A 22003-nucleotide genomic window follows, 5' to 3' on the forward strand; every position below is an offset into this window, starting at 1 on the left:
GAGCCTCGGAGACGGAGGGCAGCAGGAAGGCAGCATGGCCGCGGTGTTCAGGGGGTCCCGCAGTCTTCTGGGAAGGTGGCAGAACTATGTCGTCACAGTGCAGGGTTCGTTCTGTATTATTACGGTCAAATCCTTCTGTTTAATGCTCCTGTGTTCATAGTGTTAAAGATTCTTAAGCTTAAGATCTTATTAATATATGAATTCATCCTTCACTATTAGTAATGAGTCAAATAGACTTGCAGGTGAGTCTGTGCCAACCAGCTTACCTGGCATTACTGTAGATCATTGGCATTAATGCCATTCCAGGATCAAACAGGGTGTTGTGTACTTGAATTAATATTGTCTTATTATCACGGTGTCTCAATGATCAATCCTTTGCTTTAAGTCTATAAATCTATAAAATCTGTTTTGTTGTTGCTTGTGCAAAATTCACAATTAAAATATGCACTTGACTCACACGTGACCTCTTAAATAAATAAATAAATAAATAAATCTTAAACACATAACTGAATGGCCTGTTCACCTTGAGTTTATCTGAAGGACAGCACTGTTCTGTATGTACTAATGTACTAACGCAGGTGTGTCGAACTCATTTTCACAGAGGGCCACGTCGGCATTATTGTGGCCCTCATTTACATTTCATTTACATTTTCAGCATTTAGCAGACGCTTTTATCCAAAGCGACTTACACAGTGAGTGGAACACAATGAGCAATTGAGGGTTAAGGGCCTTGCTCAGGGACCCAACAGTGGCAACTTGGTGGTGGCGGGGCTTGAACCGGCAACCTTCTGTTTACTAGTCCAGTACCTTAACCACTGAGCTATCACTGGCCCTCAAAGGGCCGATTGTAACGTATCCTGCTGTGATCGCAGTCTGTTGTTTTTCTTGGAGGCTGAATTCTGCATTTATATTGTCCTCCTTTACCACAGACACGGCCTCATAACACAAGAGACGCACCGGTTTCTCTTCCTGAAGCACAAACCTGTTTTCACTTTCATTAAATTTCCTCCTCATGCTTAATTTTCTTACTTATCATCTTGTACATTTTAGGATCATGTGTAAATATGTGTAACATCATCTACTGGTGGGATGTGTCACTTTGCAGGTCACAAAATCAGCATGCATTTTGAGAGATGCAGTTAATGTAAGATTTTACAGTGTATATTAAGAAAATTGTTCTGCCCTCACTAATAGTTTATCCCCTTTTCTCAGCTAGACAGACAGACAGACAGACAGCTCTCTTCAGAATACAGTCGGTTTTATTTGCTTCCCAGCTGTGTGATACACTGTGTGCACCAGAATGAAGTAAAAATACAAACAATAAAAACAATAAAGAACTTAATACAGTAAAAGCACACAGCTGTAGTCAAGTGTTACATCTGGTACAATATGAGATTTAACCAAACGTAAAATAGTGCTAACGAGTTAAAATTGTGTAAAGATACTAATTGCTATAGTAACGTAACAACAGTATTTAATTACGGTAAATTTGTAACTAAAACGCTGTGATATACTCACTAAACATTTACTAACAACTGAGAATATAAACGCCACGACTTACAGACGATGCTTCTGTATTATTCTGTATTAAACGCCTTCTCCCCCCAAGAACCAAGCTCAGTACCATGGGTGATCGGGCCTTCTGTTCTGCTGCCCCTCGCCTTTGGAATGCCCTCCCTGACCATTTGAGGGCACCACAGCCGATTGGGACTTTTAAGAAGAGACTCAAAACCTTTCTTTTTAGCAGAACCTATGAATAATTTTTAATTTATGTAGTGATTGTAGCTATTTTATTTATTTATTTATTTATTTATTAATTGTAGTGATGTCTTTGTCTTGTGGCACTTTGAGATTTGTACACAAATGTAAAGTGCATTACAAATTAAATGTATTATTATTATTATTATTATTATATTACAAGATAATTATTTATATTTATTATTATTGTTTACATTACTACCCGCGTTCTTTTGCCGTAAAAGTCACATGGCCTTAGCGAAGGTTAAAGTTAGTTGCCATGACTACGATGTCGCGTTGTCTCTTAAAGGCGCAGGAGCGCATTAAATTATAAGCGCGTCTCTGTAACGACTCGAACCATCACAACAATCATACAGTCGTTTAAGCTCTCGCGGGCCACATAAAATGACGTGGCGGGCCGGATGTGGCCCGCGGGCCGTGAGTTTGACACCCCTGTACTAACGTATGATTCTGTTTTCTGCACTTTTACTTTCTCAGCCTGCAGAACCTTGGCCTCCAAGACCCAGGTGGGCTTCGTTGGCCTGGGAAACATGGGAAACCCAATGGCCAAGAACCTGATCAAACACGGCTACCCAGTGATCGCCACGGACGTCTTTCCCGAGTCCTGCAGAGAGCTGCAGGAACTGGGTGCACAGGTGAGCACACGTCAACAAACAAAGCTTTGAGCTGACCAGACGTGCTGTGTGACTGACTTTTAATAATTAATTGATAGTACGTTTAAAGCACTGGGGCGTACCACATACTACGCAGTTTGCGTCCGCGTATTGCTCATTCGAAGGTATGTTAGAGTTAAAAAAAAAAAAAGGAAAACATAAGATTGTTAGTTTTTCTTTAGACGTAAATGGATTACAATTTATATATAAAATATTTATGCTTATTATATAAAATAAGTCTTACTACAGTAAGTAAGTATTATACAGTATACACTGATCAGCCATAACATTAAAACCACCTCCTTGTCCATTTTATCAGCTCCACTTACCATATAGAAGCACTTTGTAGTTCACCCTGTTCTTCAATGGTCAGGACCCCCACAGGACCACCACAGAGCAGGTATTATTTAGGTGGTGGATGATTCTCAGCACTGCAGTGACACTGACATGGTGGTGGTGTGTTAGTGTGTGTTGTGCTGGTATGAGTGAATCAGATTAAACACCGTGTCCACTCACTGTCCACTCTATTAGACACTCCTACCTAGTCGGTCCACCTTGTAGATGTAAAGTCAGAGACGATCGCTCATCTATCGCTGCTGTTTGAGTCGCTCATCTTCTAGACCTTCATCAGTGGTCACAGGACGCTGCCCACGGGGCGCTGTTGGCTGGATATTTTTGGTTGGTGGACGATTCTCAGTCCAGCGGTGACAGTGAGGTGTTTAAAAACTCCAGCAGCGCTGCTGTGTCTGATCCACTCATACCAGCACAACACACACTAACACACCAGCACCATGTCAGTGTCACTGCAGTGCTGAGAATCATCCACCACCTAAATAATACCTGCTCTGTGGTGGTCCTGACCATTGAACAACAAGGTGAACTACAAAGTGCTTCTATATGGTAAGTGGAGCTGATAAAACGGACAGTGTATACTGGGAGCTTTGGTACGAACACCTGTACGAGCTGGTATTTAGCCGGTTATGTGCCAGCAGGGCGACTCAGTACAGAAATGGTTTAAGCACTATATTTAATGTGCACATCAGACATCAGGTTTGGGATGAAATACAGTCTGAGTGACTTGAACTGTGGCTTGGTGTTAGCTGTGTAAGTGACTAATAACTTTTTAACAACTGCGGTAAGCGGAAAAGCACGTCAAAACAGAAATCTGAGACCGCAGTTACCATAGGCTTGCTGAAACCGGACAAATGTTCTCTCCGTGTCTGTGTGGGTTTCCTCCGGGAGCTCCGGTTTCCTCCCACAGCACAAAGACGCGCAAGTGAGGTGAACTGGAGATACAGAATTGTCCGTGACGATTCCTTGTTTGACATTAAAGAATGAAATTGGTAAATCTTGTGTAAGCAGTAACTACCTGTCCTGTCAAGTGTGTAAAACATGACGTTAAAATCCTAATAAATTAATAAATAGTTTCCGCGGTACCTTGTTCTGTTCTGTTCTGTTCTGTTGTTGTTTTTATTTAGATCATGGAAACTCCTGCCGATGTGGCTGATAAGGCGGACCGCATCATCACGATGCTGCCGTCCAGTCCCAACGTTATCGACGTCTACACGGGTCCTAATGGCATTCTAAAGTAAGCGCACATCTGTAGGGCTGTTACGCTCAGAATGCTGAACCAACTCCAGCTGTTTTAGGATTAGATGTTTATGTATTTAACCCTAGCGATTAATCGAGTAATCACCTTCAAGTACTGTTGTAATTTCCTAGGGGATTAATGACCACTCGATGAAATGCTTGTGAAACCATCTAGCAACACCCTACAAACCACCTGGAGCACCCTAGCAACCAATAGAAATGACATAGCAACCAGCTGTGTCATAAGGTCTTACTAAATGTGTTTCTTAAGAGTTGATGCCTGTGTTTTTATTAAAAAAGTTTTTTTTTTTTTATATTGCCATACAAAAGTCCTGTATATTAGAACCTTCAGCTATGGAACTTTCAAAGATGCGACTGTGTGTGCGCAATAAATTAAAAATATTAAAATAAGTGCACAATTAAAAATTGTGGCAGAATTTTAAATTGGGTGGTACTGCAGTAGGTTAGTTCGCATCTCTGGGGCTTGGTGTTTGTGTTAATATTGCACTATTTTAAACCCTGGATGTCTGATATTAAGCATAAAAGCAGCAATGATCTCGCTTGTAATGGCAAGAAGCGGCGAGCGATAACAATGTACGCTAAAATGAAAATAATACATTCACATTTGTGGCATGTAAGAGATGCTTTTATCCAAAGTGACTGACAATTATGACTGAATACATGTTAAGTGATTCAGGCTTACTCAGAGTCTTGTTCAGGTGGCAGTGGTGGGGCTCGAACCAGTAACCTTTAGATAACTAATCCAGTACCTTAACCACTGAGCTACCACTGGTCGTAACCAAGATTTAAAGTCAGTCTCCTTATGCTAGCTGATCTACTTTACAATTTAGGATTAAAATGTATTCCTTAATTAGGAATCACTTTTTTTTATAAGCATTTTATAGCTGTAGGACTTGATATGTAGGCTAGCTCGCTAGCGGTAAGCGAGAAAGGTGTTGGAGGCTCATGAGCTGGATGCTTAGGATAACTTTTTGGACACGCGAAGCCGCTCTCAGAACGGAACCAATGAAGCTCGGCGTGCTGCTCATTTCCTACAGCTAAAGACAGAACAACAGGAGAGATTCGATTCCTCACGGATGCTCTCGTGTGTTTATCGTTTATTCTACACAGGAAGGTGAAGAAAGGTTCTCTGCTCATTGACTCCAGCACCATTGATCCCGCAGTCTCCAAGGAGATGGCTCTCGCCGCTGAGAAAACGGGCGCTGTGTTTATGGATGCTCCGGTATCAGGAGGTAAACCTTCCCACCTCACCTGCACCCTAACAGTCGGGTCACGTGCATGCTTTAGATGATGTACCTTATACACAAGTAAGATTTATAACTACTCCTAAATACCCATAAATCAGTAAGAAAAAAATGCAATAAAAACAAGAATCTGTGATGTGTTACAGATTCCAAAGTGTCCCAACATTTTCTGCTTTGTAATTAAACCAGTTGTTCAGCTGCACCGACGGCTGTTCCACTGAGTTAGAAATCAGATCACTGACAGACTTGCAGTATCTCTCAAAAGTGAGTACACCCCTCACATTTCTGCAAATATTTTATTATATCTTTTAATGGGACGACACTATAGAAATGAAACTTGGATATAACTTAGAGTAGTCAGTGTACAGCTTGTATAGCAGTGTAGATTTACTGTCTTCTGAAAATAACTCAACACACAGCCATTAATGTCTAAATAGCTGCAACATAAGTGAGTATATAGGGCAATTCAGTGTCTCCAATTAACCTGACTGCATGTTTTTGGACTGTCGGAGGAAGCCCACACAGACACGAGGAGAACATGCAAACTCGGCACAGAAAGGACCCGCACCGCCCAGCTTGGGGATCGAATCCACTTTCTAGCTGTGAAGTGTCAGTGCTACCCACCGAGCCACCATCGGTGGCACAAAACGTGTGTGTGTGTGCTGATGTATTCTGATATAAACTATATTATCCCCCCGTCCCACCTGTTTACACTCCTCTCCTGCGTTTCCCCTCACACCGTATCCTGCGTTCTCATTGGCTGTTCCACATGTCACTCATTCCCAGTTGCACATCTCGGATCAGATATCTGACGTGCTAGACAACTCGATCCGAGCGCCGAGCGAAAATCAGGGCAAAAATCGTGTAGTGTGAACCGGGCATAACGCAGCAACGTGCACTAGGTACACGGTATCGGATGTTTAGTATCGGAGCCTCGTTTACGAGTACAAGTTAATGAGCGCGTTACGAGTTTACGCGTTTACGAGTACAAGTTAATTAATCGGGCAAATACCAGATACCAGTATCGGTACTCTTGCATCTCTAGTCTTAACTAGAGATGGGACGATCGATCGGCTACGAATCGGTATCGGACGATTTTTTATCAAAATATGCTATCGGCGATATTTCCTAAAAGTAGCCGATCCGATCGTGTGATATATAAAGATCACGTTAAGTTAACAGCTCAGTGGATATCACGTTATATAAACTCCTGGTTCACTTTGGTAAATCGTAAGCGGTTCTTACTTGTGATGTAGATGAGAACAGAAAACGTTACAGAGCCAATCAGAGGCAAAAGTTTATTCATTACCAAATTCGTTAGTTCAGGATCATCTGCTGAACTTTTAGGATCATCAGAAAACTTTTAGCTGCTTAGACGGAACGAGTCTGAGTCGGTTACAGATCTGTGGTAATAGCGGTGTAATGAAGCTTTTTAATGTAAGAGAGTCACACAGAATGTTCTGTAGTAGCTGGTGTTTATTTAAAACCACCACATTTAATTAATAACAGTAAACACGGAGAGATAACTGAGAAGAGAAACTTACGCTTCACATAAAACAATTCAACTCATGAATCAATGAATCACTTATAGCGATACTGTGAACAAAGCGTCTCTTCTAAATGCACAAACACACACACACACACACACGCGCGCGCGCTGCTCCGGTTTATCTTCACTGTGAGGCTCTTTTTAAGTTTATTTATTTTATTTACTGCTAACCTCCCGGAAAGGAGATCGGAATCGGTGCCAAAAACCCCGATCGGTACATCTCTAGTCTTAACCTACTTCACAGCCATAAAAATAAAATTGTAAAATAGGCAAGTCAAGGCAAGTTTATTTGTATAGCACCGTTCATACACAGTGGCAATTGAAAGTGCTTTACATAAGGAAAAATTAAAAGCATTAAAACATTCCTGAGATCTAGAACCTCAGAAAGACTTCTTGCAAACATTTAGTTACAATTAAGAACATGAAATTCAAACAAGAGAGATAAAAATTAAGAACATGAAAAGTTAAAAGAAAATATTGTAAAATATACCCTACAATTTAGGGAATATGAAATTAAAACAAGCAACAAACACTCATACACTACTCTATAAAAATTATTAAGAGCATGAAAAACTAAAAGAAATATGGTAAAATGAGGGTAATAGCAAAAATTTCGAGCTCAATCATAGGCACAAGAAAAAAGAAAAGTTTTTAACCTGGATTTAAAGATTTCTACATTTGAGGAACATCTAATATCTCCTGGCAGTCTGTTCCAGTTATATGCAGCCCAACAACTAAATGCTGCTTCACCGTGTTTAGTTTGGACTCTGGGCTCGACTAGCTGACCTGAGTCCATCAAAATAGCCTGAAATATAAAGGCAAGATAAATTAAACAGACAGAAAATGACACATACAGGTAAAAAATGGAATTAAATTCCAAGTAAATGAATAAATGAATGTATTTAATAATAATGTGAATAACAGCTATAATAATCTCATCTAAGACAGCATGTGACCTGCACACGCGAACCTATATTGGTATTTATATTATATTATATTTATATTCAGGTATGACGATCACTCGACACAAACCAGCCAAACCTGACGACCCCCTCCTGCCTAATTTTATGTAAAAGGAATTTTTATGAGCCACTTCACTTACCGCAGTACGTTCTTAAATAATTTTTTGTGTGTAGTTAGGTTTTGCTTTCTGCCGTTACTAGTCATATAAAATGATGGCCTCGTAAAGAAAGAGGCTTGGCTCGTCTCCATCGCGCTCACATTTGCTGACGGTTGGCTGGAAAACCAGAAAGACGGTCAAGAAAGTGAGTCGTGTTACTCAGGTTCATGTTCCGCTCACACGCATGCACTTACGATGCACACACACACACACACACACACACACACACACACACACATTCTGTTTGTACTTCACCTCTAAACCACATATCTGACCCTCCTGCTTTGAGCTCCATAACTAGTTTTGTTTTACGATCTGGCCGCCACAGATTGATGGAGATTTATGTTTTTTCGGTTTGGCACGCGAAACCTGAAGTCTCTCTTTTCGTAAGCTCCTCGTCTGAAGCGCCACCTCTGCACCTCGGAAATCAACCCTAAAATCTTCACGCTGACTGACGAGGGAATTAGTCCTGGACCTAAAACCTTTCAACTCAACTTTGTGACTTTGGTTTGTCCAGTAATTTGGTTTGCAGGCATCTGACCACATCTGACACACAGGTCACACGCTGATCTCCACGTTCCTCCACTTCTGTACAGGCGCCTCGGGCTACTAACCACTTCTTAGTCCCATCTTTTTCCACCCAGCAGAATAGTGGACGCCCAGCTGACCGGTACAAGGTTCCTCTCTTGTCCCATTTGTACCTTATGATCCCAAACCTCGGGGCTTTTTGTTGTTCCAAGGTTTAAACTGACCACCATGGGAGGTCGATTGTTTAGTGTGATGCCTCCTCTTGCTTCTGTGTTGCCATGGTTCCGATTGTGATGTACATGTAGATCATGTAAGACTTGAGAAAGGTGCTGTATAAATAAAAGTGATGATGATGTAGTGGTGGACAGAGCATCAACATAAGGATTAACGAACATCTTTAGCTCACATCTTTAATCATCGGCTCATCGTATAAAAATCACATGCTGTGATTAAGACTCGACCTAATTCACGGGCCGTGAAATGAGCCGTTTCCTGTGTAATCTGCAATGTGCTGTGAGATTCAAAAATTAAAGTTTGCGTTTAGCGATCAAGCGCCTCACGTTTACTGGTTAATCTGCACTACGTGGCGTCCTGGTGTAACCGAGCGTCTTTAGAGCTGCTGAGTTTATAAATAAAGAAATAAACTGAACACAGACGAACTTTACTGCTTTGTTTATTTGAGACGCCGCATCAGAGACGATCACGTGTGTGGAGAAACACACTTTTACATTGATTATGGATCCACAAAGGGACAAAATGCCTTAATCAAACACTGTCAGCACACGGCACCACAGAAAAGTCTCTTACACTAACAGTCCTACGGCAATTCAGTTAGCATTCGCATAGTCAAAATGTCTGAGTGTGGAGTGTAAAGCAGATAAAATCACGACTCGGGGAACTGAGTTTGGAAACTAATTTTGGTATTTGGGACAGAACATGAAGCCTCGCACCGTCGCTGGATGTTCTAGGTTTTTATTTAACTATTAATGCCGCTGTGCCGTGTATCGTAGCTTCATTTATTCTATCATTTAATTTATAAGTGAAATTTAATGACATGTGAAATGTGTCTCTCTTCTTGAAAAAGCTGTCAAATCTGTGATACGTATTTAGAATTTTTGGTCAATCTTCTTCATGTCTTAAGGTGGTGTGTTCTGGTTCTCGCCAGCGCGCCCACTCTGCGCTTTATGGCCCTTTTAATCAGGAAGTTGTTGCCTCCAGCTTTTCCGCACGTAAACATCGGCGTGCTGCTCCTTTTTTTCCCAGCTTGGACGGTTTCCTCTCCCGGCAGGAATGCGTCAGCGTGGTTTGGTGTGGGCACCGCCGAAACGACTTTTGGGTGCGATGCGGCCGTGATCTCTTTACTTAGACGTTCTCAGCTCCGCTTTTCTGCCTGCAAACCGTCCGTAATGAGGAGCGCGCCACAACAAAGCTGGGCGTGACGTCACTCGTCCGTGAGTCGAAGCGGACGGAGCTGCTCTGGCGTGACGACTGAATTTCTTACCCTCGTCTGTATAATTTGGGCTTTTAGGATGGAGAATAAGAAAGAAAAAAGCGTCTTTCTTTCTGGTAGTTTGTTTGTTATGGTACTCGGGTGGCACTCGGGTGGTTATGCAAGCCCAACACCTTTTGAGATCCGGGTTCGAATCTCATCGAATCTCAGCGCTGCCGTTGGTCAGCTGGGTGTGTGTACACAGGGTATTCATACATCACCAACCATAACGGTTGTGCAGCATAATGAGGAGCAGCTTCACACAGCAGTGTTCTAATCGGTGCAGGTGTTGGCGCTGCCAGTTCTGGTAAACTGACCTTCATGGTGGGCGGAGCAGAGGAGGAGTTCACCGCAGCCAAAGAGCTGCTGAGCTGCATGGGTGCCAACGTGGTGTACTGCGGTCAGGTCGGCACCGGACAGGTATGCCGCTCGTTTTACACCTTTATGCTGTTTTTGTCTCAGTCTTTTTTGTGTGTGTTTATGTCTTTAATTTTGTATTTTTTAGGCTGCCAAGATTTGCAACAACATGCTCTTGGCAATAGGAATGATTGGCACTGCTGAGACCATGAACCTGGGCATCAGGTACAGTTCTGATTAAACAGCTTTATTGTTTTGGCTTTCTTACACCTTTATTCTGTGATCTCGGGCTTCATCTAACAGCATTCTGAGCTGTTTATGGATTAAAGTGAATGAACCCCTTTGCTCAAGCGCAGAACAGTGGCTCCTTCTAGTTGGAACCCACAGCTTCACCCACAGGGCTACTCTTGCCCCCGTACCCCTGTATTGTTCCCATCAGTATTTAAGAAGCTGTTTTTGCTTTTGTTTTGGCAGACTGGGACTCGATCCCAAGCTACTGGCGAAGATCCTTAACATGAGCTCCGGCCGCTGCTGGTCCAGTGACACTTACAATCCCGTTCCGGGTGTGATGGAGGGCGTGCCGTCAGCCAACAACTATCAAGGCGGGTTCGGAACCACGTTAATGGCCAAGGTTAGATTTCTTTTATTATATAACATTAACACCACCTCCTTGTTTCTACACTCACTGTGCATTTTATCAGCTCCACTTACCATATAGAAGCACTTTGTAGTTCTACAATTACTGACTGTAGTCCATCTGTAGACCACCACAGAGCAGGTATTATTTAGGTGGTGGATGATTCTCAGCACTGCAGTGACACTGACATGGTGCTGGTGTGTTAGTGTGTGTTCTGCTGGTATGAGTGGATCAGACACAGCAGCGCTGCTGGAGGTTTTAAATACCGTGTCCACTCACTGTCCACTCTATCAGACACTCCTACCTAGCCGGTCCACCTTGTAGATGTAAAGTCAGAGACGATCGCTCATCTATTGCTGCTGTTTGAGTCGCTCATCTTCTAGACCTTCATCAGTGGTCACAGGACGCTGCCCACGGGGCGCTGTCGGCTGGATATTTTTGGTTGGTGGACTATTCTCAGTCCAGCAGTGACAGTGAGGTGTTTAAAAACTCCAGCAGCGCTGCTGTGTCTAATCCACTCATACCAGCACAACACACACTAACACACCACCACCATGTCAGTGTCACTGCAGTGCTGAGAATCATCCACCACCTAAATAATACCTGCTCTGTGGGGGTCCTGTGGGGGTCCTGACCATTGAAGAACAGGATGAAAGGGGGTAACAAAGCATGCAGAGAAACAGATGGACTACAGTCAGTAATTGTAGAACTACAAAGTGCTTCTATATGGTAAGTGGAGCTGACAACATGGACAGTGAGTGCAGAAACAAGGAGGTGGTTTTAATATTATGGCCGATCCGAAAATTTTACTCACAAACCTGCAACGATTTGTGTCCTCAGTTCCTCACACATTAAAAAGTGGATTATAAAACGGATAGTTCCGGTCCTAAAATCTGATTGGCTGAGCCGCGTTCGAAGCCGTTGTAAAATCCCCGATAAACGCGCACCTAGGACCACCTCACATAATTCCATATTAATACGCCATTGAAAAGAAAAAGTTGATATTATGTTCGCCCTCATGTTGCCTAGCAACACTGTTAATCGAACTACCTTGCGTAGCGGAAGAATGCTTTATTGTAAGTTTATACACAATAAATACATTTATGAATTAAACATTGTTGTATTTATTATATTTTATGTTGACCGCCGTTTTATAAAAGCAATAAGCCACTCGAGACCGTGCATTACTGTTAAGATTTTAGCACGGGGAAAGAAGTTTTAAACGTCATCCCCGTGCTAAAATCACAGTAACGCACGACCTCTCGTGGCTTATTGCTTTAATTAATAGGAACGCTGATGGAACACGCCCCTGTCCTGACTTGTTTGGAGTGTGTTTTTAATGCAGGGATCAGATTCTAAACATGTTTCTATTTCCAATCTACAATGAAGTTGATCAGTGAGACGTTGGAAAGATTGAAGAGAATTAACACGTCACACGTTCTTCTGTTTACTCTGTTTTACTAAACGTCCCAACTTTTCTCACTGCAGGATCTGGGACTTGCGCAGAACACTGCGACGAACACGAAGACCCCGGTGCCACTGGGCTCGCTGGCGCATCAGATCTACCGTATGATGTGTGCACGAGGTTACGCCAGCAAGGACTTCTCGTCCGTCTTCCAGTTCCTGCGTGAAGAAGACAGCCAGTAGGGCGTGACCCCTCCCGTCTAGTAGTCTTACCTTCACCAAAACTTGGCGAGATGTGTTGACTAGCGCCCTCTAGTCTACTATACTGGTCAAATTAGTGAATGTACAAGAGTAAGGCTAGAGTAAGATACCATATTTATCTTTTATTTTGTTTTTTTGTTTTGGAAATGTTACTGTTTGGTCCTTCCCTGTACAAACCATGTTCAGTCTGTAACTCTAGGCACTGTGAAATTGAAGCAGGGTATTTTTTTTAATTCTGTAGCATTGCGTTCTGTAGACTGACTTTTAGTTCTAGGTGTGATCATGTTGGAAAGGCGTGAACTGGCAGGAACTGGGAGGAAGTGACGCATTTTTAGGCTCCACCAGGTTTAAACACTCCCTGCCCCAGCCTGCTGCACCTTACCACCCTTCCGTTTTTGTTTATTAGATCTTCTTTAATTGTGGTTTGATCCGACAGGGTTTATATTTGCCCTGGTGTCCGTGTTACCACCCTCATTTCTCCATCATCTCATATTACAGCAGACGAACTCCTCATCCAATGAGAAGCAGAAGTGCTCTCCTCCACATGTGGCGGTTGCGTTCGTGGCTAATGGGAGCGCGCTAATGAACTCCAAATGATGCTTTGCTCGTGTTTTTGGGGGTTTATGATTTGGGAGCATGGTTGTCTACATTCCCATTGTCTATACAACATCCTGATTCAGTGCATTGTGGAGCCATGCTGGACGAATTAAAGCATTATGAGAATGATGTGAATATTTTGATGGATGATGCAGCATTTTAGTAACACTAAGGTTTAGGAGCACGGGAGCAGCCTGGAAAATACATGAATTATAAATAGTAATTACAGGTAGGTGAAAATGTGAAGTGTTTTCAGACAATTTTAGCCCCTAACCCATGTTGTATGAACTTTTATGGATTTGATGTAGAGACCAGTGTGAGTTATGTCACATATCCGCGTTCCTGTGTAAGTCTAGAGACGAGCTTTGATCTTGTGTAATAATGTAGGAAGAAAAAAACTGCTTACTGAAGCAATTACAGATAGCTCAGCTCTTTGTGAGGTCTAGCAGCATTGTAGCCCCCATCCACAGTACTTAATAAGAGCACATGGACCTGCTCAGTTCCTTGTATAGCAAAGAGTCACACAGCCAAGTGCAAGAGCCTTTACTGAACTTTACATTTACGTACATATACAAAAGATATATACTGTATATACGGATCTAGCAACTGAGTTGAGGGCCTTGCTCAGGGCGATACTTCAATACTTTATCAGTTGTAGGAGGCTTTTCTCCTCTTACTGCATGAGTGTTTTATTGTGCATAAAGCAGAGCTCATAAATGCTTTCCTTAGTTGGGTTTGGAGAATATCTGGTGGTCTGGTCTGCACAGAGCACTGACCTACATCATTGGAATGAATCTGAGCTGACAAACAGGCCTGATTCTTCATATCTTCATCGTCTTACTCATCGGTGACTACGAGAGGCTGGAGATTCTGGAATGCAGGAATGTGCAACCAAAGCTTGTCGAGATACATAAATAAGAAGATTTCTACAGGTAATTAGGTGCAACACAACTGGACATGGTATGAATCCGCCTGGTGGATGATGTTTGTCCCAGGATCCCAAGAGAATCACAGACATTCTTTAAATCTTCTTCTTAACTACAATGAGACGCCACTTGCTCTCACATGTTACGAGTTACACCACTAATTGTGTAACCTTTCAGAATGGAGTTACTTCTATAACCTATAATCTTCTTTTGCCGTTGTCCCAACTTTTTTGAGTGTGTCCCAGGAGTCGCATTCTATTTTTTATACCTGCATATGAGCTGTCTGTGAAAATTGGGTTAAGACTGTATTGTCTTAACTGGAAATTGGGTTTGTAAATATATTTAATTTTTCAGATGATGTTTAATTCAGTTGTAACACGCAGTTGTAGCCTAGTGGTTAAGGTACTGGACCACTGCCAGATTGCCACTGTTGGGCCCTTGAGTGAGGCCCTTAACCCTCAATTGCTTACTCTGTATATTGTCACAGTACTGCAAGTCACTTTGGATAAAGGTGTCTTCCAAATGCCAAAAATGTTAAATGTAAAATTCGCAGCAGTAGCTCAAGATACTGGACTAGTAATCAAAAGGTTGCCGGTCCAAGCCCCACCCCTACCAAGTAGTCACTGTTGGGCCCCAAGAGCAAGAACCTTAAATCTTCAATTGCGTCCAGTTCAAATTAAGTTGTGTTCAGTCATAATTGTGAATTGTTTTGGGCATTTGCAGAAAATGCATATTTAAATTTGACCAAAACACAACGAAATTGTAATTATTTCTTACTCTTGCATAAAAAGTGTGTTTTGTGGGTTGTATTTTTGTAGAAGGGTATGTTTGTGCGGAGCTACAGGGAGTATTTATTACCCAGCAGGAGGTGTAATAGCTCCAGGGTAGAGTTTAAGAACTACTGCTATAATGTATTTACTTGTGCAAAAAGGGTTATTACAGTTTTATCACATTTTAACGTTAAGATGATTACAGTAATAAATCTAGCTGCACCACCACTAATGATACATACAATAATGAGGAACGCTTACAACGACGTGCCAACTTTTTATGTCAACGCCACAAATGTGTCTCTTTTGTTTGGGGATCTATTACAAGGTGTTGACAGAGTCGCCAGTATTGGCAGTGCCCCAAATGTAAAGACAAGAAATATAAATATGATAAAATAACCTGGGGCAGGGTTAGTTTTACCCTGGACAAATGTAACTTTACCGCGGTTGTGTTGGTACAGAAGAGCTGCCAAACAATTGAAGAAATTAAGTTTAAACTGTCAAACTGATGCTGTGGTTTTCCAAGAGAAAGACAAATTCACTTACAAAACAAAACCAAACAAATAGAGACGTAAAATGACTTGAAATTATTCTGCTAACATCATGAAAACGACGTAACTTGATTACGTGCTGATAACGTTCATATTCAAAAATGAACTTGTAATGAATATAACCACAGTGAGGCTGTGAATTTAGTAATAATAAATGTATTTATTTTTGTTTATCTAAATAATGAATCACCTTTAATGTGATTTAATGTAACTTAATAACATTTGAGATTCATCATTACTTTGGTTTTTTGAGAAAATGCATTTCTTATATTTATTACTTATTATTTTAGTTAAACTCATGATTTACACTGGGCCTGTATTCAATTAATTTGCAGTGCATGTAGATTTATTATAACCAATGCATGCCAGCACGTTTTACTTATTTACATTTCGCATTTATCCAAAACGACTTACACTTTTATCTGAATTCAATGCAAGCAATTGATGGGTAGGGGCCTTGCTCAGGGGCCCGACAGTGGCAACATGGTGGTACCTAAACCATTGAGCCACCAATGCTGCACACTTACCAAAACATGTCCACAGTCTGTGATGGCTAGAACAACGCTCCTTTTAATATTAATTCCTATTCCTAATTCCTATTAATTTCTATTAATATACAGTATATTAAGGAAATTTAAATATAATAAACTAAACAGCTTTATAACAGCTCTGCAAACAACATTTAATCATCTATGGATTTTATACAAGTCATTTATGTAATTTAACTTAAAAAATGCTTGGACTTATAACAGATAGAGCAAGCTTACTTTAAACTTACTTTAGTCTGTGCTGAATACTTGAATTAAATAGTCTACTTAAAACCCATCCTTTACAAGTACCAGTATTTTATCATATTGGCATTTAACTTACATTGAGTGATATTTAGGTGGATTTACATTTTATGTATTTCTGTTTAAAATGGAATTATTTCTACACATTAATGGACTTGCATTATGGACTTGCTCAGGGGCCCAACAGCACCATAACTTCTGAGTTACCACTATGTGATGCTCTATAGAGCATATATAATTAATATTATATATAATAATATATAATCTATATAATTATATATAATATATAATCTATGAATATGAATTAACCCCCCTTTTTCAGTTAGACCTACCACAGTATAAGACGCTGAATTTGGTTCACCCTTTTTGCTGGTTGTAATCAAAACCAAGTGGGAGGACCAACATATTTTGGGTAAGGTTTTCGGGAGGGGGTGTTAGACCAACAAAACTGGCGTGGTTTTCATATTTTATAGATGCTGTTTTGCCTCTTCTGACTGTTTCGAGATTAAATTAAATCCCCATTTAGACGAAAATCCTACATTTTAAGTTGTTAATCAACTGTAAAGACCTAACAAAGACCTTTTTTGTTGTTTTAGGCTTTTATATTATAGGTTCGTCTACAAACATCTACTGTTGGTAAATGTTAACGAGCAGCTGTCGAAATAAATGACAAACTCACAGGTTTAACGTGAACTCGTTCCTGCTGTATTTAACTTACAAATAACACTGACATGAACAAAATTAATTTAAAACTATTTAAATTACCTCCGTATGTGTGGACAAATGTACAATATTTTGAAGATCAATAATAGCAGTGAGTGCTATTGTCTGCTACATGTGCTTAAATAGTTGATAGACTTGATTGTGTTTAAATATTAAAAGTCTTTTCTAATAAACTAAATAGCTTCATAACAGCTCTGCAAACAAAACATTTCATCCTCCCTAGCTTTCATACAAGTCATTTTGTTTGAGTTTTTCTTGACACTAGTTAAAAATGTATTTTATTACTTAGTTGTTTTATAGTGAGTGTATAATATTTAAGCTGTATTGTATTTATAGTCTCAATTCAATAAACATAATCTGCAAAAGTCCATGTACAACCACAGTAATTAAATAAAACATCATCAAACCAGCTTGTGTTTTTGTGTTGTCCTTTTTTTTACATCCCAAAGCATATTTATTTTAATCTAAATGCTGCTTTTAGACTATTAGTACTTCTATCTTGTATCTCTATCTTGTTAGTGGAGTAAGATGGCTTAGCCTTACACCTTAAAATGGACTCTACTGGAGATAGAAGCCTCTTGTTCTGGGGGTCTAGATCTGGACCACTGCTGTCCATTTTGCCATCTTTAGCAAGCCTCACCTTGATGAAAGATAATGGAGCACCAGGGTCCTGGAGACGTCGCCATTGGTGACTGTTTGCAAGAGGTTTGTTCTTCTTCTGTCTGAGTGGGTTCTCTTGGTGTACTCTGGTTTCCACGCAACTTAAACAAGTGAGTCAGTCAAAATGACCCCCACTTGGTGTGAGTAAATTGGTGAGTGTGTGGTGTCCAGTGTACTCCTGACTTGCTGGTGATGACGCCGGACCCACCATGGTCTTTATAAAGATAGAGGTTATTAAAGGTTATGAATATGTAGTAATGACAATGTACTTACCCACATTTCTCTCTCTCTTTTTCTCTCGCTGTTAGTTCTGTCTACAAAACAAAGCGAAGGAACCGAAGTATCAGTGAGTTTAGGATCTAAGCCTGTTAAGAACCACACAGAGGCTCAAATGCCAGACGTCACATGATCACAAGACTAACCCATAAAAACTCCATTAAGCTCAGAGGCCTAAGTGCTGCTGCTTTATCTAGCTGACAGCTTTTCCAAATAGAGATCTGTGCTAGGCTTCATACACACTCAGCCAGATGTCTACTGTTCATCTGTATTTATTTATCTTAAGAAGTTGCTTCTAGATTGCACAGGTTCTACATATTATTAAGAACATGTTTTTAATGTGCACTATATGGACAAAAGTGTAATGTGGTGAAGTTCTACATCTCAAAGAGGTTTAGCATATCTGTGGTGTCAACTGGGAATATTTTAGATCACCAATCAGCTGCTTATAGAGAGCACAAGCACAATGTTCTGACACTGTCAATTCTGAATTACTAATTACTGAATTTTGGGGGGAATGCTGTTGGCTAATGAAGTAAAAATTGAACTTTTTTGGCCACATTTGGAATAAATTCATTGTCAGTGGTTAAGCTTGAAGATAGATCTATCATGCCTTGCTGTAAGGAAAGTAGTACAGACTTTATTTAATAGTAGATTTATTCACTTAATGTTCTTGTTTAATTTATTTAATAGCCACTTTAAAATAACCACTTTATTTAATGCTTTCAAATCCAACATGATCTTCTTAAGGAAATGACATCTTTTACAATCTGTGTGTAAATATTAAACTTGGTGTGAATCCAAAACGCTCAATCTTAAAAACGTTCTGCAGGGAAGAGTGGGTCAGTAGTTCTAAAGCAAGAACAGAAAGATGGTAACCTTCCTACAGAATGCCGTTTGCAAATCAAGTAAGGGTGCAGGTAGGGTTTCAATCTAAAACTTTTGCTTTTAATGACGATAAATTAGTAAATAACTGACTATAAATTGAATGTAAATGCATTAGTGGGTGCGGTGACAGGTCTAGTATAAGCAGAAAGTTTCTGGTTCCTCAGTACTACCACCACCATCACCAAACTGCCACTGTTGGGCTCCTGGGCAAGGCCCTTAATCCTTAATTGCTTATACTGTAACTGCCTACAGTAGTAAGTTGGTTTGGATAAGGTGGCTGCCAAATGCCATAAATGTGGCTTGGTACACAAGGAAATCCACTCAACAAACACTCTTAAATCCTTCCAGTTCACAGCTTTATACAGTAATTATACATTTATATTTATTATATATATTCATACATTATAAAGATTTAAAGGTCATTCGTCTACTGTGGCACCATTAAAACTTGTTAAAGGACCAACCATCACAAGGTTGTATGGAATCAAGCTTAGCTGCTCCATGTCACCACTATCAATAAATAAATAAAATAAAGTATTTCTTTATAACGTGGAGCAGATTGAAGTTCTCAGTAAGCAGCCCTCCATTTATAACGTCTGTTCCAATATTCTAACAACAAAATCGTTTTGCTCTCTTCGTGTTGACTCGTTCTTGTTATTTAGAGGAAACTAAAAGACCGAGTGTGTTGAGGTGAAACCATCCGCCTGGTTTTAACACAACGCTCAGACTCTGCATGGGCTGGAACTGATCTCCAGCTTATTGAGGTAATGAGAGAAGCTTCCTGACTTTTAAAAGAATTCCAGTCTATCTAAATAACCTATTAATAAAATTCAGCTTTTTTGATAATTATAAGTGATTCTTCACTTTATGTTTATTCAAACCTAATTCGTTTTGTTTATTTAATATTGAATCCTTATTAAATACAATTGTATGGTCTTTGAGCTACTGTTAAAATAAAAAATCACAGGTATACATTTGTTTATGTATGTATTTATATGTATGTATGAATGTATATGTGTGTATTCTGTGTTGGTATATACATACACACGTGTATTTGTGCAAGTCTATATAAATCGTAACTGGTTCGTTCCTTAAGTTCCATTTTGTCTCTTTTTTGTGCCTGTTCTTGGCTTCTTGTTCTTCATTATTTTTAGTACATCAGGAATGTTTATTAGTGCACGTTTATTACAATTTATTTTAATGATGATACCTTTTCATTTAATGATTTTAATGCTTATATATTTCTGTACTTGAGCAGTTTGACAGCTTGTGATAATGAGACTATTACATATGCATGATAATTATAGATAATTGTGTGTGTGATCGATTGTGTGTGTGTGTGAGAGAGAGGTGAGAGTAACTTCATAAACGATCTGGTGTCATAAAGGAATGTTAATATTTAGTATAAATCCCATTTTATTAAAATCAGCTCATATCATTTTATATGTAATACCACAGCAAAATTATAAAGCAACATTTATTTTTTTCAGTGTTTGTCTTTCAGAGAGAGGAATATCTAAAAGGCATTTAACTATGGCATAATTAGTTTTGTAAAATCCTTCTAGTTATTTGAGAGACATTTGTCGAATAAGATCATTTAAATCAAACCTTCAAACAAGGAATATGGTTTATTTTGTATCACTAACGATGGTTTCTTTTCTTTTATTCACATCAAATCTTTAGATAAATTTTAAGAATGTTATTTATTTTAAATGGTTTCGTTAATCGTATTGTGCTTTTAAATAAAATATGTACTATTTTATCATTGAATAATCATTGAAGGTTTTGGACCCAAACTTGGATTGCAAATATTACACCAATATCTTGTCCACATGGTTTTGTATTTTTTTTTCATCATACACCAAACAATGCAATATAATATAATGCTTTATTTAATAGCAGCTGTACCACTGAGTTCAGTCAATTAGAAATAAGAGGTACATAATGTATAGATGTTTAATTATTTGTTTTATAATACTACAAAGTACACCATACAATACAAGCTGTAATGTTTTCTTTATTTAAAGCTGTTTTATTAATTACAGCCAATAATCAGAGGTAAATAAGCTATCGAGATACAGTTTTCTTTTAATTGACAAATATATTATTTATAACACTACAAAGCACATGATATAGTAACACTTCTTTGCATTCTACATTTACATTAATACATTTATAAAGTATTTTGTTGGAGGGGGGTTCTTTAATTATGCCTTCAGATGTAAAAATACACTACAGTTCATTCTAAACCTGATTTTAATGACTTATTAATTAAATGTTGTTTATTTTGTTGTTTCAGCATATTTTTAAAAGCTTTTCATATTCATATTTACTGGGAAAGTTTCGTGTAACTTTTACATTTGTACACATTTACACATTTTGATTAACTTTAATTATCCTAAAAAAAGTTTAATTAATTTATGTGAAACAGACATAAAAAGTATGTTATAAATTATTTGATTAATTTTATCTTATGTTCTGTGTGTTTATACATAGGTTACTTTATCAACATATTAAATATTAATACATTAAATTATTGTCGTTTTTTTTTACAATTACTAAATTAAGAAACTAATCCAGTACAGGAAATAAAGGGTATGAACAATGTTTTAAAAAGCTCATTAAAATATGCTGAAACAACAAAATAAACAACATTAAAAGTCATTAAAATGTGGTTTAGAATGAATAGTGTATATTTACATCCGAAGGCACAATTAAAGAAAGCAGACACCTCCTCAAACAAAATACTTCGTGTTCTATACTTTAATTTCTAATATAAATTAAAAAGTATTAATATTATATATTTGTGTAGGTGCATTTTATACCAGCATACAAAAGTATTCATATTTGCGTTATAGTTTGTACAATATGAACGCAAATATAATATAGACTGGCTTTTAAGGAGCACAGAATTCAGCTTTCTATAGACCTAGTTATATTTCTCCATCCTCTAGCACTTTAAACACCCTTAAACTATCTTCTAAATCACTTCTTTACCTTTTCTCTGCTCTGTTAACGATCCACATCTTTACTTTCCTCCTCATCTGTTCGGCTTAATTATTTATTAACTCGAGTTGTTGATTATAATAAATGTGTAAATGATGAAGGAAACAATAAGCACTTCAGTACAACAAGGCTTGTTGACAACCAGCTTCAAAGACCCAGAAGAGGAAGTGAAAATAATCGTTTACTTGACGTCGAAACACGTAT

The 22003-nt window shown here is 39.1% G+C and overlaps 1 protein-coding gene across 1 annotated transcript; it reads left to right on the forward strand.

The window, feature by feature from the left end:
* hibadhb (3-hydroxyisobutyrate dehydrogenase b) lies at positions 1–13337 on the forward strand. The gene is made up of 8 exons (XM_062992378.1): positions 1–104; positions 2236–2393; positions 3890–3999; positions 5133–5254; positions 10239–10372; positions 10458–10534; positions 10784–10940; positions 12435–13337. The coding sequence occupies exons 1-8, from the start codon at positions 35–37 to the stop codon at positions 12591–12593; spliced, it is 987 nt and encodes a 328-aa protein (XP_062848448.1). The 5' UTR covers positions 1–34; the 3' UTR covers positions 12594–13337.
* Positions 13338–22003: the final 8666 nt, after the last annotated feature.

Source organism: Trichomycterus rosablanca, chromosome 3, assembly GCF_030014385.1.
Source record: "Trichomycterus rosablanca isolate fTriRos1 chromosome 3, fTriRos1.hap1, whole genome shotgun sequence".
NCBI classification, from domain to species: Eukaryota; Metazoa; Chordata; class Actinopteri; order Siluriformes; family Trichomycteridae; genus Trichomycterus; species Trichomycterus rosablanca.